The 17,479-nt window shown below is 54.6% G+C and overlaps 1 protein-coding gene and 1 long non-coding RNA gene across 2 annotated transcripts; one reads left to right on the top strand and one right to left on the bottom strand.

The window, feature by feature from the left end:
- Positions 1–4,994: 4,994 nt before the first annotated feature.
- On the bottom strand, positions 4,995–9,919 carry LOC120323745. The gene is made up of 3 exons (XR_005564548.1): positions 9,828–9,919; positions 8,543–8,983; positions 4,995–5,057 (listed from the first exon to the last, which is right to left on the bottom strand). It is a non-coding gene; the product is annotated as an uncharacterized LOC120323745 (long non-coding RNA).
- Positions 9,920–13,679: 3,760 nt separating this feature from the next.
- Positions 13,680–16,874, top strand: KIAA0040 (KIAA0040 ortholog). Its single transcript, XM_027740676.2, has one exon. The coding sequence runs from the start codon at positions 13,776–13,778 to the stop codon at positions 14,106–14,108; it is 333 nt and encodes a 110-aa protein (XP_027596477.1). The 5' UTR covers positions 13,680–13,775; the 3' UTR covers positions 14,109–16,874.
- Positions 16,875–17,479: the final 605 nt, after the last annotated feature.

Below are 17,479 nucleotides of genomic sequence, written 5' to 3'. Positions count from 1 at the left end.
CACCAGCACCTGTCATCCCAGTCTCGCCAAGCTTGGCCAAGCAGCTGACCTAACTCAGTGGGTTTCATTTCTGGTCCCTTAGAGGAGAGCAGTACCCTCCACTGCAACCCTCATTCAGCACATCTGGGGCCAAGTGAGGCCCCCAGCACCTCCATTTCCTGCAGAGCACCCCAAAAAAAGCTCCCCTGGAGGACACACAGTCCACCTATTGCAATAACCAATCTCAAGAGGTAGGCACATATCACTCAGAGGGTGGTACCCAGAGAAGGCAGGTGCGTGGGGAGCTACAGTGTCCCTCTGGACCATAACCCACCTCCCAAAACGAGAGTCACATCCCAACTCCATGTTTCAAATGGGATGGGAAGGGGGTGAGGGCTGGCACAAGCCCTTTCCTAAGTGCCCCAAGTTTTACTTAAGCCAGGGAGGCGTTTTGCTCCCTACACTGACCCCTGGGGAGCTCCTGCCCCATCACAGGTGCCCTCGTGGCTCTGGCCCCCTCTGCCCTTGCGCAGCTCGAAGCCATCGCTATAATCTAGACACAGTCCTGCAGTACCACACGTGGTGGGATCTCACATTTCCAGGCTCTCCAAGGAGCATGCCTTCCCGGGCACACCACATTCCTCCTCGGGCACTTCACACCCCATAGAGCATCACAGCCCCCCCCAGCTGCACTTTATACAGGGATATTTCATCACAGCCCTCTCACAAAGTCCCCTTCTTGCATGAGCGATGCTCGGGAACTTTGTACACCCTGCTGATGTTTGCTGGTGGAGCAAAGGTCCTCAGCAAGGACCTTGGGCACCCATCCCAAACCCAGAGCTCGAGCAACACATTCCCAACAACACAACCTGCAACCTCGGCTCCCAAAACCCCGAGGGAAACGCTCAACCAGGAGCACGGCAGGAAGAGGGGCAATGCCTGCAGGAGCAAGGCTGGAGCAGGTCGATGAAGGGGCAGCCTTGTGCCACAAATTCACAGCTGCTTTATACCCTGAGGGATGGGATTTTTACAGCACCATCTTTAACATTTTCAGATTTTAATTCCTCCTCGTAAGACTGGATGTTTTTATCATCCCTTTAAAATCCTCATTCCCGTTTTTATATTTTAACTCCTAGGGTTACAAGCTTTAAAGCTTAGTTATGTAGAGTGTAAAAAAAAGTTATGAATTATCTATTTTAATCAAATCTAAATGTGGGGCTTTTAAATTTCATTGATTTGTCCTCTCATCCTGGGAAGAGGAGTGCTGTGAGTAGCAGCCCACAGGCTTATACCCCTTTCCTGCACTACAGCCAGCAATTTTTCTGCTTCTAACTTGTTTCAATAAGCATAGAATCAATCCTAGAGTTGGATTGGGAAGGACCTTCAAATATCATCTAGTTCCAAGCCCCTGCCCATGGCAGGGACACCTTCCACTAGACCAGGCTGCTCAGAGTTCCATTCAACCTGGCCTTGGACACTTCCAGGGAAGGGGCAGCCACAGCTTCTCTGGGCAACCTGTGCCAGTGCCTCACCACCCTCACAGGGAAGAATTTCTTCCTAATATTCAATCCAAACCTGCTCTCTGTCAGTGTGAAGCCATCCCCCCTTGTCCTGTCATTCCAGGTCCTTGTCCAAAGTCCCTCTCCAGCTCTCTTAAGAGCCCCTTTAGGCAATGGAAGGCTGCTAAAAAATCCTCATCAAATACATCATATTTGAGACAAGATCCTGGCTGTGATGAGGGACATCCTTACAGCAGCGCTTCTCTCTCTCCCAGTGTTTTGGATTGCTTTCTGCTGTCAGTAGGGATGTCAAGGTTTGCAGCCCTCCCACAGCAGGCTTATTCCCAGCAGCATGGCTAATCCTCTTGCTCCCAGCCAGGTTATCTCCCAGCACTGCTCCTCGGCAGGGCCCAGCAGGGCTGCTGGCCGGCAGGGCGGAGCACACCAGGATGTGGTGGGAAACACAAGCTGCCTCTGTTCACCACAACACACACCCTTGTCCTCACACTGTCCCCTGCATTTGGTGACACCACAACAAAAGAGGGGGCTGAAGGAAGTAACTCTGCAAATGGTTATGAGAAAAATCCTCCCTAAAAGTGAGAGAAGGAGGGGGATGAAGTGGGAAATCCTCCCTGTAAGAATTTCAGGAGCAGGCGTTGGAAGCAGGCAGCTGGGAGAGGAGCAGCAGAGGGGATGGGGCTGGAGGAGTATCACTGGCAGCACTGTCCCCCTGCTCCTGGGGACAGGCTCTGTCCCTCCTCCTGGTCCCACGGCCCCTTGTTGCACTCCAGTCATGCCAAAAACAGCCGGCATCTGCCTGTTTCCCCCTCGTATCGGTTCCTCAACCTCAACCCAAAGGCTGCCTCTCCCCCCTTCCTGAGGGGGACTTTGCCCCTCCAAATACAGGAACCTTCTCTCCCTCACAGAGAGGCAGAAAGAGGCCAAACAACCCCAGGAGAAAGGTCTTGGGTGTTTTTTCCCTCTTTCACCCACCACGATTTGCATTTCGCTCTCGGTTCCCTCCTGGGGGGTGGGAGAGGGCCCACCAAGCCCTGACACCCAGCTGCATCCTCCTCACGAAGCCCCTGGTAGCAAACAAGATGAGGAGCGGGAAGACTTTGAACTGTGAAGGGCAAAGGTCAAAGAGTCCCATTCCCAGGCAGGAGCTAAGCCCCAAGGGTAGCACAGAACATCCCAACTGCTCCAGTGCCACCAGCCAAAATCCTCATGCTCTCCTGAGCCGAGGGACATCAGCTCACCACAGATCTCTGGGAACAGCTTCCCCCATGGCAGTGGCTTATGGAGAGGAACAGATAATAAAAATAATCAAAATACTAATAATAATTTGGCAGCTGCTTTTCATTTAAAAGCAGGATTGGCTCTCCCTGCCCGGCTCAGCCGGCACCAAGGGGCAGCCACTGATTGCTCCTCAGCATCGTGAGGCTGAGCCTAAGGAAGGACTGTGCCAGAGGGGACAGCTGGCACCACTAGTTTTTCACCTAAAAATCAACCTGGGCAGATCAGATCTGACGCTCATCTGGCATGGGACACCCCTAGGAGCGGCTGCTCCAGGAGGAGGCACGAGCCACCACCTCCCACAACTGGGCACACACACTGGTCCTTGGGGGCACCGGGCTGTGCCCGAGCGTCACTCACTCCTCTGCCTTTGGTTCACACCTTCCACAAAATCCTGGATGCTGCTGGTGACCCCATTTCCATGCTGAGGAAAGGAGCACCCCCGTTCACCAACGGGTTTTTCCTCCCCTGGCCTTCACGTAACTGATCCTTGAGCCGTTCCTAAACGGGAAGGCACTACGTCACGCTGCCGGGACTCGCCCACGCCTGGCACTTTCCCCACCCCCTGGGGTGTCTCCTCTCCCCCTCGCCTGCCATCAGTGCTGCCCGTAGGATTTCCTCAGGAAGGAGTTCCTGAAGGCTCACGCACACAAAACAATCAGCTCTAAACCAACACAAAGCCCCATCACTCTCCTCTCGAACACCAAAACATGCCCTGAGCAGACACGTACCCTCCTCCTCCTCCTCAGCCCCTCGCAGGTCCCTGTACCCCAGATTTCTCAACGCAAGCATCAAGCAGGATTTGAGAAGGCACCTGAGGACCTCACCTCGCTCCCCACCCCGGCATTCCTCTCCCCTAGGGAGGGAGGATTCCACAGATCCGGACACAACTCAGCAAGCCCAGCTGCAAAGCCTCCCAGGTGACGGGTGGGGAAGAGGCACCCCAAAAACTCACTGGTTTTGGGGCATTTCCCCTAAGAGCAGCATTTGTCCACATCACTCCTTACATGGGACTGAGCCCCAACACTTAAGGGCAGCCCCAAACCAGCCCAAGGTGGGACCCAGGTGGGACTGGGACACCTGAGCCCAACCCACCCCCAGAGCTTCCCCCTTCTCAGAGGGGACAGAGCCCAACAGGTGCCGACCAAGGGAGAGGATGAAGCAGCTCTCCCCAAAATATCAGCTTTGTTTCTGTCCTCCACCCCCCTCCAAGGGTCACCGTCCCATTGCATCCCACCCCATCCCTACTCCCCATTCTCCTCCAAAGCCAGAAAACCCATTGCTGCTGCTAAAGTAAATACCAAGAGCTGCTATTTTTAACCAGCCCACGACAAGGCGTGTGTTATTTTTGGTGTTTAAACTGCAGCCTTTTTTGTGGGAGGGGGAGAGGGAGGGGAAAAAGCAGAAGCATAGGGGAAAAATGAGAGGAATGTTTCTCCGGGAGCAGAGTTTTCCATTGCTTACTTTAAGCCAGACTAGTGTCTGCAAACAGAAATCACGAGCAGAGGAAGCAGCTGGGAAGAAAGGTGTGATCATGTCTGCAGTAACTTTGCTTCTCCTCCCATCCCACCATGCCGAGAAAAGCCCAAATAAACTGGCCCTGGGTACCAGCTGGCTGTTTTCAAGGCAAGAGTGAAGCTCCCAGCTGTGTAATGGGGCAAACTGGTAAATAAATCAGCTGAATCCAATGAAACAAGCGGGAAGCAAGAGAGTGTTTCTATTTTCAGTGCAAAATGAGTAGTGTTTTCCACATTAAATTAGGGGTTGAAGGAACTTGGGAGGAAATGGAAATTATCAGGGGGGCTTTTCAGCATGGAAAAGCCTTTCATCTCACATGGAAATAAGGAGTTGGGGAAGGACGGATGGAAAACTGGCTGGAGGTGGGATTTGATTTTCGGCTGGTCCCAGGCCTGAGCTCAGACCGACATCCCATGATGTGACAGGAGCTGGCCTGGCGTGGGCTCACTGGGCTCCTGTGCTTGAGGGGCACCAGCAAGCAGGGAGACGCATAATCAGGAGCTGCAGTGATTCATCAGCGCCTGAGTCACGGCTTCCTCCCGCCCAGTAAAGTTTCTGAGAAACAAAGCACTATTCCTTGGAGCCCAGATATGCTGCATGCCAAACAAAACTCAGAGGTGGCAGGTTCAACAATCCCCCCCCCGAAACGTACCTTTTATCCGCTCCACGTGGAAAGGAGCTGTGGAACTCCTTGCTGCAGAAGATATTCACAAGGTCAGGCATCAAATAGTGTTTAGATTCGTTCAAAGCGTCTCCTATGGACCACTGTGGAATCACAGAACAGTTTGGGTTGGAAGCAACCTTTAAAGGTCAGTTATGGGGAAGAGCATGCTGCATTAGACAGCGGTCTGACTGATTATATTTGTATATTCTTGCATTAATTCTAAGTTTCCTTAAAGTCTATCCAGTGCTTCCCAACTCAGCTTAATGGTATCACTATCCTCGATGGCATCAAGACTCTCCTCTACAGGCAGCAGCATCCCAAGACATCAGTACTGTCAGTGCCCACCACCTCTGCCACGTCACCACAATGCTCCTGCCTGAAGCCAAGAGGCTGCTGAAGCACCGTGCTCAGAGGGGCCCCCCAAAATCTGGGGAAGGTGCCCAGACTGGCAGCTCCTCCCTCGGTGAGGCCCCTGCCAAATTAAATTAGTGACAAGAAAGCCAGAGCCCCAGCAGGGCTGTTTGCCCAGGGAACAAAGCAAATCTCCCAGGCACTGAGGACAGACAAGGCTTTCAACCCCCAATCCCAGGGATGGGCACCCCGAGCCTGGTGCTTCCAGCCATGCTCACCCTTGGAGAGCTCTGATAATAAATACTTCCAGGTGATCCTGTGAGCGGAGTTTCAGAGGTGGTGTTATCCCATCTGGTGCTGTACAGGGGCCAGGTGTCCCTCAGGTGACTGTCAGCACCCCGGTGGCTCCTGTGTGCCCTGGGAAGGTGGTTTTAATAGGAGGATTTGGTACCTGCAAACGAGGAAAGGGCTGCAGCTCAGTGAGGGGAAAGAGGTGGGATGGGGTGAGATATGGCAGGGAGAGACAGGATGGGGTGAGCTGGGATAGGATGAGGGGACAGGATGGGGTGAGCTGGGACATGGAGATATGGAATGGGGTGAGCCAGAGTGAGGTAAGCTGGGATGCAATGAGCCACAAACAAGATACAAAGGCTAGGGATCTTCATTCTGCAACATCAAACCAAGGGAAAAGTTCATGGTGTTAACAAGCAGCAATTCTTCAGGGAAAAAGGTTTGGTGCTTCCCACAGGACACAAATACCTTCCCAAAGGCTACAACCTGGTGCTTAGCACAAGCTGTAGCCTACAATGTGTGTTTCTGGGGGTCTCTCACCCCTCTGGCCCCAGCAGGAGGGTGAAGGCAGCAGCAGGGAGGGCAGTAGAGGCTGGCAGACAACTTGCCTCCATCCCTCCACCCTCCTCTCTGTCCCGCTTCCCTCCTATTCCCACCACAGCATTGGTCCTGGTGCTGCCAAGGCACAGCACTGGGAACATGGGGCTGTTTTCCAGCAGCCTTGAAGGGTCAAGCAGCCCTGGCTACCCCAGCCTGACAAGTCGGTGCCAAGGCTGAAGCAGAAAAGCAAAGCTGCCGGCTCTGGAGCATGAAGGAGGGCAAGGAGGGCAAGTGTGGGGGTTTTGCAATCCAAAAGGATTCGAGCCAACCAGAAAAATTCCAGTAAAACATTTTTCTAGTCGCAGCTTGCCCAGCTGTCAGCACCACAACGCTGCATGGAGGCTGCTCAGCCCCCAGACTGGAAAGCAGATGGGATCCGGTGATTCCTGGATATCCCCAACGTGGAGATAAAAAGAAATGAGATGGAGAGAAAGCAGCAAGTGAAGGGTGGGGTTAGAAATCCTAATGGAACCAGAATCACAGTTTAAAAATATTGAATCATAGAATCATTTAGGTCAGAAAAGCCCTCTGAGATCATCGAGTCCAACTCTTAACCCAGCACTGCCAAGGCTGCCACTAACCCCCTTCCTGGGCTGAAACATCCTTCATGATCCATGGGTGTACAGCACCCATAGTGCTGCCGGGTGTAGGGGCAGCCCCCAGGGTGTCCCCTCCCGTGGGGATGCTCCATCACCTCCTGCTTGGCTGCAGTATCCCCCTCCCAGGGACAGAGGGTGGATATCAGGGCAGTGTAGGGGTGACAACGCGTGGGGAGGTGGTGACCAGGTTCAGGGTGGCAGTAGCAGGGTGCAGGTGGGTACAGGGTACAAGGAGGCAGTGACAGGGTGCAGGGTGACAGTGGTGATGTGGTGCAGGATGGCAGTGGTGACGGGGTTCAGGGTGGTGGTGGCAGGGTGCAGGGTGGCAGTGGTGACAGGGTTCAGGGTGGTGGTGGCAGGGTCCAGGGTGGCAGTGGTGGTGTGGTGCAGGATGGCAGTGGTGACGGGGTTCAGGGTGGTGGTGGCAGGATGCAGGGTGGCAGTGGTGGCAGGATGCAGGGTGGCAGTGGTGATGTGGTGCAGGATGGCAGTGGTGACAGGGTTCAGGATGGTGGTGGCAGGATGCAGGGTGGCAGTGGTGATGTGCAGGATGGCAGTGCTGACAGGGTTCAGGGTGGTGGTGGCAGGGTGGCAGTGGTGATAGGATGCAGGGTGGCAGTGATGGGGTACAGGGTGGCAGTGGTCACAGGGCACAGGGTGGCACTCCTGTCACCACTCTTGGGGAGCTGGAGCTCTACCCTGTCCTCCCCACTACAGAAGCAGCATCGCCACCCCGCAACCCTCCCTGCTGTCCTCCAAAACCGCTTCTTGGCAAACCTGCGCTGCACCAAAGCGAGGGAAACACTTGGTTCCCTCCCTCCCCCCAGCAGCTTCGGGGCCGGTTTGTGCCCCCTCCCCGCCTCTCTCCCAGCCTAACCCCTCAGCCTGGCAGCGCCCGGGGTGTGCCCCCCCCTCGCAGTTTTGGGGTTCCGTGATGGGACACGCGGGGCCGTGGCGGGGGGGCAGCCCCAGGTGGGGCCGGGCGGGCGGCGGGGCCGGGCCAGGGGCGGGGGCGGGCGGGACTCCACGGGACGGGACGGGCCGTCCCATTTCCTCCGGCCGCCGGAGCAGCTGCCGGGACGGGGCTGCGGCACAGAGGTAAGTCGGGGGGGTACCCGGGAGGGGGGTCCCAGGGCTGGGCTTTCCTGGGCGTTATCCTCGGCTTTGTGTTACCCAAATCCAGGGCTTTCCTCTTATTTAAAAAAAAAAAAAAAAAAAAGTTTTTAAGGACAACTCTTCTGCTTCGTGGGGTGAAGTGGGGTGGGCACCGGGGCAGGGGCGGTGGGGACGGTGGCACTGGGGAAATGGCGATGAGGAGCGACAAGTTCTCAGGGAAGGTGTGTCAGGGGCGGCCTGCCCATCACCGGGGGTTCGGGGCACCGGAGCCGGAGGCTGCATTCACACGTTTTGAACAGCACAGAATCCTAGAACTGTTTGGGTTTGACGGGGCCTTAAAGACCACCTAGTTCCAACCCCCCTGCCGTGGAACAGGGGACACCTTCTGCCAGACCAGGTTGCTCCAACCTGCTGTCTAACCCGGCCCTGAACATTTCCGGGGATGGGGCAGCCACAAGTTCTCCGACAGCCCTCTGAGCCTCTTGTGACCAAAACCACACGCGATCCACCCCAGTGAGGGCCACGGGTGGGGGCTGCTGCCCGCCTGCACTGCCTGTACCGTAGTTTGGGGGAGCCCGGGACGGCTCAGAGGAGCTCCCGGTGCTGCCGGGGGTGACAGTGGCGCTCACCTAAACTCAAAGCTGGTCTCTTGGCCAGAGTCGCCGCGATCCCGGGCCGACGGCAGCCGCGCGTGTGCAGCCGGTGATGCCGAGTGGGCTCCAGGCGGCAGCTTGCAAAATAGTTTCACTTTAACCCTCTTATCCAACGTTCGTATCAGTAGTTTTCCAAATCGCTCCCTTTAGGGGATGAAAGAATCCACGCGCGGCTTCTGGCAGGAAGGTTTGATGGTGGTGGGAATGAGACGAAGCTGTAGCTGGTCGTGTTTGCTGGGTGGTGGCTTTTGGTGTTTGCTTTTTACGTGTGAGGAAGGTCTCCGTAGCTTGCTGTGAGTTCTGGGAGATCGACGGCAAAACTCTTCTTAGTCACCATTTCCGAAACAGCAACGTGCAATCCTTGCTAAGGAAACTGCACACCCTCGGTGTCAGGTTTCATCCAGTTTTCCTTTAAGTCTGCAGGTGCAAGTGGGGAAAAAGAGATGCCACTCGTGTGACAGCACAGCTGTGTCTCTGCTGGGTGTATCAGGGAGCTCACAGGCTGCAACAGAGAAATTAGCCTCTCCCAGACTGACCCACAGCTGTCAGTGCCATGGAAAGTCGGTATAAAGCTGACATAAAGCCAGTAACAGAAGGAAATGGTTGTGTTTAATAACGTGATTCCTGCTCTGCACTACTTAGCAAGTTGTCAGTTGTCCCCCGGAGCTACCCCTGCTCTCACCATGGGTGCAGGGGGCACCTCAGAGCAGCCCCATTCCTGCCTGAGCCAGGCAGCATCTCAGCTGAGAGGAGCAGGTTGAGCTTTGTTAGGCTGGAGGGAACTTCATGCAGACATAAGAGCCTGTTGAGGGTTGAGCCTAAAGACCTTAACCAGCAAAATCAGGTCCTGAAACACCTCCAGCTCTCTCCCCTCTGCCATGGTGACCCAGCGTAGCAGTTTCTAGCAAACTGCAGCTTTTCTGCAAACTCTACCTCCATCCCCGGTTGCGGTCGCTCTGCAGTGCACAGGATGTGGACAAGCCAGCATTGCCAAGGCAACCCCTCTGTTTTGGTTTCCCCACACTCGGGCTGGCAGCCTTTACCCCTCCCCTCAGCCAGGCAAGCCCTGTGCGCCGCCGACGGTTTGCGGTGCCATCGCAAACCTGCCCTCAAAGGGAGCTTGTTTTCCACCCACGGCCGCCCGTAACTCCGGAGGAGTGGCACATGCTCCCCACCCTTGCAAACTGGCTCTTTCGAAGCCAAGACGGATTAAAGGACCTCGTGTTGGATTAAAACTTACACAAGTGGCATAGAGCCTCACCATGCAGAGCTGCTGTCAGGCGGAGCCGTCCATCCCTGGCCACAGGAGTTCCCAAGCGAGTTTCCATGTCAGCTTTCCCCTGACTCTGCCAGCACCGGCTGCCCAAAAACAAAGAGCTCATTTAGCAGGGCGCTTCACTGCCCTCCCCAAGACACAGCCCTGTCTCCCAGGGCCTCCCTGGCCCTCTTTCTTTGGCCCATATCTTGACCCAAAAACCAGCTGACCTCCCAGTGGCAGCTCCATGTGCTTTGAGCTGGCGGTCCACACCCATCCTGGACCACAGTGTGGAGGCAGCTGTCCCCGTTCATCCCTTCTCTAAAGGGAGATGTTGCTGTTGCACCAAACTGAGCAGCAGCACAGATTTTTCCTAAATGCAGCTCCTCACTGTGCACTCGGGCTTTCAGCTGGCAATGGGTGGCCTTGAGTAACCCCTCTGCCCTTGGAGCTGACGGTTCCAAAGACACCAGTTTTTCTACTTTCCCCTCCCCACCTTTTTTTTTTTTTTAAATATGAAGAACCCCTTTCTTTAGCACACAGACATCCCTTCATCTACAAAACAAAAAGCGATGCACGCACCAAAAAGAAAAAGCATTTGAAAAGCAGCTGCGTGGCCATGCTGGAAGATGGCTCTGGGATTTGGGCACTGCTTGCTCAGGGTGGTGGCAGGTACCTCCACCTTCCCCTTCCAAGGGATGCTCAGCCACATCTGGGCTTGCCCAGGGTGGCCACACATCCCCAGCTGGGCACTTCCCAGGAACAAACAGCCAGGGCCTCTGCGGCACATTCAGCTCCGGTTTAAAGTGGAAACATTTCAAAGGGCTTTGCCTTTTTTTTTTTCCTTTCTTTTTTTCCTCTGCAAACAATTAATTACAAGTTTAAAAGGAAGTTCCAGCCCTCTTTCCCTCCCCAGAAGTTTAGAGGCAATAAATATAAAGCAGCTCCGTGCAGGAATAAAATTGTACATCCTGTTTTGTCTGAAATTAAGGCGGTTGTTGTTTTGGGCTTGTTTGGTTTTTTGACTTCTTTTTTGGAGTCAAGTGTATCATAGGCATCCAGTATTCATGCCTGGATAATGAGCTGTCAGGGTATTTATGGATAAATGGCAAACCTGCACCACTTGGATGATTCAGGCTGAGGAAAAGCTGCTCTGTTTGTTTGTGTTGCAGTTTAACCTTTACTACTACAGCTGCCCAAAAAAAAAAGCCTCACAGAGGATGAAGGTCAGGACAGGGATCAGCTTTAAGAAGTGCCTCTTGCTTATCTCCCCTGTGAGCAAAAGCAGATCTGGGATGTGCCCCACTGGCTGCAGGCAGGGGGTAGGAAGAGGATGGATGGGATTTGAGTCTCTGAGTGGTAGCCCATGATTTCTCAGGTGGGGATGATGATGATGATGTTACTGTCCTCTGTTGAGTGGAATGAGGGAATGTGGGGAGCAGCTGCTTTCCCAAGGCTGGGAAGCTGCTCAGCAACAGAGGTTGGGTGGAAAAGGCTCTTCTGCCTCTCACAAGAGCATTCCTCCTCCTGGGTGCAAGCCATTCTGCTTGTCTACCTCCAAAAAAACCCCACTCTATATGTGTTATATATATATATATATATATGTATATAAATATATATATAAATAAATTCCTTTCCTAGCAAACGGAAACTGAAAGATGCAAGCAGACTGGACAAAAATCCAGCAATAATAATAATAATAATAATAAACTTCTTTCAGCCAAAGGCCAAACCACCTCCCAGAGCGCTGCATTTCATTTGGTAAATCTCAAATGAGAGGTTTTTTAAAAGGCACCCACAGAAATTCATGTTCAAAAAAGAAACCACCAGCTAATTGGGGCCAGCTCAGCTGCGCTCTTGGGCAGAACAAACCAATTTTGTGAGGGGCACGGAGGATAAACCCCTTACTTCCAACAGGATTTGAGCACTTCTAGAATCCCAGACTGAGGCCTCGGTGTCTCTGCTGGGGATTCAGCTCTTGGGGTCCTGGCAGTCAGGTCCAAAAGCCAGCAGCCAGGGGTGACTGGTGAAACAAGACCCTGCACAGCCTTGTAGGTCCCAGGACAGTGTTTCCAAAGGCAGGTTTTCCCCGGGGAGCCACCTTTCTGGGGGTTGCCCAGCATCTCCTGCCTCAGCAGCGGCACTAAGGCTGTGGTTAGGGCTGGGTGGGACTGGTGGTTCCTTTTTGGGCAAGGCTGATGGCTCGCTAGTTCGTTAGGAGCGTGGTGTAATTGCAAAGTGAAGGGGGAGGATGAGCAGTGCATGTGCTGGCTGAGTGAACTGGAGGATCCCAAAACGCTCTATACAAGAGAGCATCCCTTAGCAGGTGCCACAGCAGGAATAAATGCGATGCAAAGGAAGGAAGGGCAGTGCCATGGACAAGGAGGATTTAGCTGGAACCAGCCCCAGCCTGGGTCCCCCTGTCCCTCCCCCAGGGTCCCCAAGCTCTGTGAGAGCTGCCCGAGGGAAAGTCAAGGAGCTGGTGTCACAGGGAACAAGTGGAGCGACCCCTCTGGGACACCTTTGGAATTCGAGCTGTACCTTTCAAGATTTTGTTACGTGGAAGTGTTGGTTTTCCTTTGACTGCACCTCAGTTTCTCCTCTTGGGCACACGGGGATTTCAGCATTCCCTCAAGAGGCTGCGGGGCTTGAATCTCAAAGGCTGGCAAAGACACCAATGTAAAATGCTGAGTGAGGGTGAAACAGGGTGTTAGAGCCCAATACTGCCCTGCCAGCTCTTCGTCTGTACAACCTCTAATTTGGTGACCCCTGTGTTGAGCCAGAACTGCAGACTCACCCACAAAGCCCCCTGCCCTACTCAGACCCCCCCAGGAGCTTTGCCTGGCCCCGGGGGAGGAGGAAAGCCTGAGCAGCTCCCTGCCCCTGCAGGAGGGCTTCCCTGGGAGCCCTGCCACTCAGCAGCACCTCTCCCTCCCTGAGGGAAGAGGAAAACCTTACGTCAGGCCACAGAAATGCTCCTCAGCCCTACCCAAACCCTTGGAGCAATTCCCAGGTGAGGCACGGCGGCGGCAGCTCCTCCATCCCCAGCCAACCCTTATCCTCTCCTGCTGCCGCCTTTGTGGCCAGCCCTGGGTGCAGGGAGGCAGCCCATCAGGGTCCACCCACCTGAGTGCTGCCTGTGAGTCCCATGACCATGGTTCTCATCAGAAATCCAGGTGGTTTAACCACAGCTGCCACCCCAAACCTGGCTGGCAGTGCCCTGGGTGTCGGGGCAGCAGGAGCAGACCACGACCCTGTGTGGTGCCTGGGACAGGCACTCCTTGCCTCTATGCTGCCCATCCCAGCCCATGACAAACAGTCTGTCCAAGGATACCCCGTCCCAGGATGGATTGGGGGTAAGGGGAGACCTGTGACATGTGGAGTCCTGCCTCCAACGGTGGCACTGCTCTCCACAGTGGTACCTTACCTGAATCAGGCAAGTCCCTTCCTAGACAGCAAAGCTCCTCCTGCAGAAGTATTTCCTCTGCTGAGAAACAAGCCCTACAAAGGACTAATAAGAGCTCGGTGCTGTTGGTGCTCAGCGAGGCCTGAGATGTAAGTGCAGAGGGGCAATATTTGTGCTCAGCCAGATGCCAAGGCAAGAAGGGATGCCCAAAGCCCTCCTTGTCCATCCCCACCACCAAAAAAGAATCCTAGGATATAGAAGGCTATGTTTCTCAGATGGAGAAACCCAAAGGAACATGGCAGGCAGCATAGTCCATCCCCCATGACCCCAGACCCCTCTAAGACAGAAGACATCTTACCCTGCTGAGGCTTAGGCTGTGCTGGCAGCTCCATGGAGAAAACTGCTGAGGGAGCAGGCACTTGATCCCTGTAGTTTCTTGTCTCTGCAGGCACCATCCCAGGACGCTTGTGGAGCCCACGAGCTGCTTACAGGAGCTGAAGGTATCCCAAGGGACCTTTGCAGAGCAAGCAGCCTACTCAGAAGCCGACATGCAGCAGAAGATCAGCTCTTTCTTCAATTCCATCTTGGAGCTCATCCGCACCAAGCACGAGGAAGGCATCTTCAACACCGTCTGCCTGGCCGTGCTGCTGGGTCTGCCCTTGGTCGTCCTCATCGCGTTCATTTTCATCTGCTGCCACTGCTGCTTCTGCAGACGGAGGAGAGAAGGCTCGAGGAAAGGTGGCCCCAGCAGCAACGGGCAGCTGCACGCCGAGAGGAACAAGAAGAAAAAGAAGAAGAAGAAGCAGGATGAAGAGGACCTGTGGATCTCGGCTCAGCCCAAGCTGCTCTTGCTGGACAAGAGGCCCTCCCTGCCCATCTAGCAGACAGGAGGGTGTTCAGGCCTTCTCCTCTGAGATGCCACCAGTCCTTACAGCTGTGCACCAGGAGGGGCGGGGAGATGCCAAAGCTGCTGCCACTTTGTGGTGACTTTTGACAGAGGCTGAGCCCAGCGTGTTGAAGGGCCAGCAGAGAGAGCAAGGCAGTCGGGCACAGGTTATACAAGCCCCTTTTCCTCCACCCTGACACCGCGCCCAGGGGCGGAGACCCCTGCAAAGGACAGGTGAGCATGCAAGGGTGACCTGCCACTGGGCCATACATGCCTCCTGCCACGAGCACAGCGCACACTCACCAGGCTGGCACCCAGGGAACGGGGGGCAGGCTCTCCCTCTGCACTCGTATTGCAAGCACAGGCACCGTGGCACAGACAGGGGTGCGCAGGGCAACGTGCACCCAAAGACCACCTGCACGCTCCCCCTGCTCAAACACGGACAGCCACGAGTGAAGCAGGCACAGACACGCCTCGTTTGCTTGCCCTGCCGTGGGGATGGCACAGATTGACTGTCTGGGCTCTGTCCAAACCCAGCTCGCTTTGGAGGTGCAAAGAAAGCCGAGCACCGAGTTACCCCACAGCTCAAAGATGTGCCATCTCCTTGGCTACCCAACCAAAAGCACCTGAGAGCATCTGAAGCCAGATGCCCTCAGCCCAACCTTAGAGACCTCATGACACCATCCTAAGGCAGCACAGCAGAAGGATGCCTGGCCACCCAGGCTAGAGGCAGGGAGGAGAGAGGAGGCTGCCAGACCAGCCCTTTTGCACCAGCACTTAAAAAAACCCCTTCCTTGAAAGACTTTTTTATACAAACTTGCCATTAAAGAGCCCACCACGCTACTGCAAGAGCGGAAACACAAGCTGAGGCTGTGTAAAAGCTTAGCTACGGGCATTAGAGTTATTTATTGAATGACTACTAAAGAAGAGCAGGACCAAAGGCCCCTCTGGAGCAGGGCCGGGCACACCGAAGCGGTATTGAAGCAGCAGACACGCTGTCCTGGCACACTCAGCCATCCTCTCTCCCTGCAGCCCTTGTGCCACACAGGAGACACACACAGACCCACGAGCCGATGCCACATGGGCACCTCTGTGTGCCACACTGAGGGCTTCTCTACAGCTGTCAGGCTGGACAGCTCTGGGATTTGGAATGTGTTGTACGAGGAAAGTAAACTCCATGTCCACAGGAGTTTACCCAGGGATCCATCGTACAGCTGGACCCTGCACCCCTGTCCATCCTCATGTCCCTTGGAACAATGGCTCAGCCGGGCACAGCAGCTAATGGAACCACCCACAGCTCTCACCCCTGCTGGGGTTTTGTCACTGCTCCCCTAGACTTGTGTGCCCACCCGTGGGCTGGGAGTCTCCTGTGTCTTTCCCCTCCACCAGTCTCTGTCTCCCCCAGCTTGTTTTGCCAGCGAGAGATGCATGTGTGTGACGAGAAGCCTCACCACATCTGCTTTTTGCCCTGTCTGTACACTGGATGCCTTCCTTCGGTTTCCTTTCAGTTCCTAAGCTGCTGGAGCAGACCAGAGCTGCCAGGCAGAGCCAGACATCTGGGGAACAAGCAGCCAAACCCACGTGGGCAAGCCCGGACGGAGCTGCCGGACACAGCCGCTTCCACCCCAGGCAAGGGCAATGCCACCTTCCCCTGGCCTGGGAGACAAAGCCACCGCCTGGAAGCAGCTGCTTGTGCCACCCAGTCCCAGCACAGCCTGTTTTGTCCGACACAGGCAGGGCTGGGATGGCCACATCACGTCACGGGGTTTGGCTGCGTGTGGCTGTGCTGGGAACAGCCTCCTCCTCACACAGCCCTTTAAATTGACCCCATATGTGCCTTATTTTCCAGCTTGTTTTGTTACTATTGAAATTAGTGAGTCCCTTCTTCTCCAAAACAGGAAGCAACGTATAATGGTATAAAAAATTAGGATTTGCCACATGTAATCCTAGGATTACACGCAGGAATGGCTCTGGTCTCTGTCCCAAACACCCAGTCCAGCCAGGATCCTGGAGAATTAGCGCTGCACTCATATTGGTTTTCCTTCCCTCCTTTCCCCCAGCCAGGTACTGCCTCTGTGCTCAGCGGGTGGCCAAAGCACTGTGGGCAGGAATGCTGCCCATGCAGGAGTTCCTGCTTCGATCCAGAGGCACGAGCAGCCCTGGAGGCAGGGTGGTGCTGCCTGGAGGAACTGGAAAAAAAATCAGAGTAAAGGGAAACACCATGGGTGGCCAGAAGCTTCCCAAACAAGCAGGGGCATGGAGGCAGCCAGCACCGGCAGAGCACAGCCTACCTGGTGTGGAGGTGCTGGGCTTTTCAGGGCTCCCTGCAGGAAGGTCCTTCTCCAGAAGGGATAGTGGGTAACATGTCAGGCGAGGGCAACCAATTCCTACAAGAACCAGAGAACTGCCAAGAAAATGTGTTACATCACACACATCTCCAGATCCAGGCTTTGGGGAGTTCAGAGCCAGGTCTGAATTTCAAGAGCTCCCCAAAATCATCATTCAAACGACTGCCAGGCTGGGCAGGGAGGGACCAGGATACAACCTTGACCTGATCCACCTGACCAGCGGATGGTCCAAGCCTCCCCACCCCAAAAAAGCACTGGGGCTGGCTCCAGAGATGCATGGTAGACAAACTCTGTCGTACAGCTCCCACTTTCCAGACACCTCCACTCTGCCTCCCACAACTGCATTTCAGTATCAGCCTTCAAGTTGCCTAAACAAGTCCGTGCAACGGGGGGGGGGGGGAACAACAAAACGAGTTTTGTGCAATTTTTTTTTTTTTTTAACTAAAAATAAATTGCTCTTAAACTGCAAACAAATGCTGTGTTTCTGTCTCTCGGTCGTGTTTATTTTCGTGGGGAGATCTTTCCTGTATCTGTGTCCTGGCCCTAGATAAGAGCCAGAGAGAGCTGAGCAGGCAGAGGCCGTGCAGTCTCTGCCTGCAGCCAGCTGTGCAGCTCAGAGACGTTTTCTTAAAGAAACAGCTCAACTTAATCAAGTTGAGTGGCCTTGCCTTGTTAATGGGCACAGCCAAGCTCCTCCACTCAAGGGCAAAAAGTAGTGGGAAGAAGAAAAGCTGTGTTTGTGGTGCAGGAGGTGGGCTGCAGAGGGTTTTTTTTTTTCCTTGCAGAGGATCAGCAGCATGGGCTGCTTAACCCCAGTTGGTTTCGATCAGATAAAGTGTCTGCAGCTTGCTGTCTGTATTGGGCAAGTCCCAGAACGAGGCACACAGCTCTGCTGGGCAGAGCCTTTCCAAATCCTGCACCACTGAGCTCTGCCTCCACGAGGGTGGAAATTAAAAACCTGCTTCTCACCTGGATGAGGCACCAAGCTGCACCTTCCAGAGCTGAGGCTGGGTGTAAG

This window comes from Pipra filicauda, unplaced genomic scaffold, assembly GCF_003945595.2.
Source record: "Pipra filicauda isolate LSUMZ 115617 unplaced genomic scaffold, ASM394559v2 scaffold114_size2234877_pilon, whole genome shotgun sequence".
Lineage (NCBI taxonomy): Eukaryota > Metazoa > Chordata > Aves > Passeriformes > Pipridae > Pipra > Pipra filicauda.
This window is presented reverse-complemented; position numbering and strand designations above follow the sequence as displayed.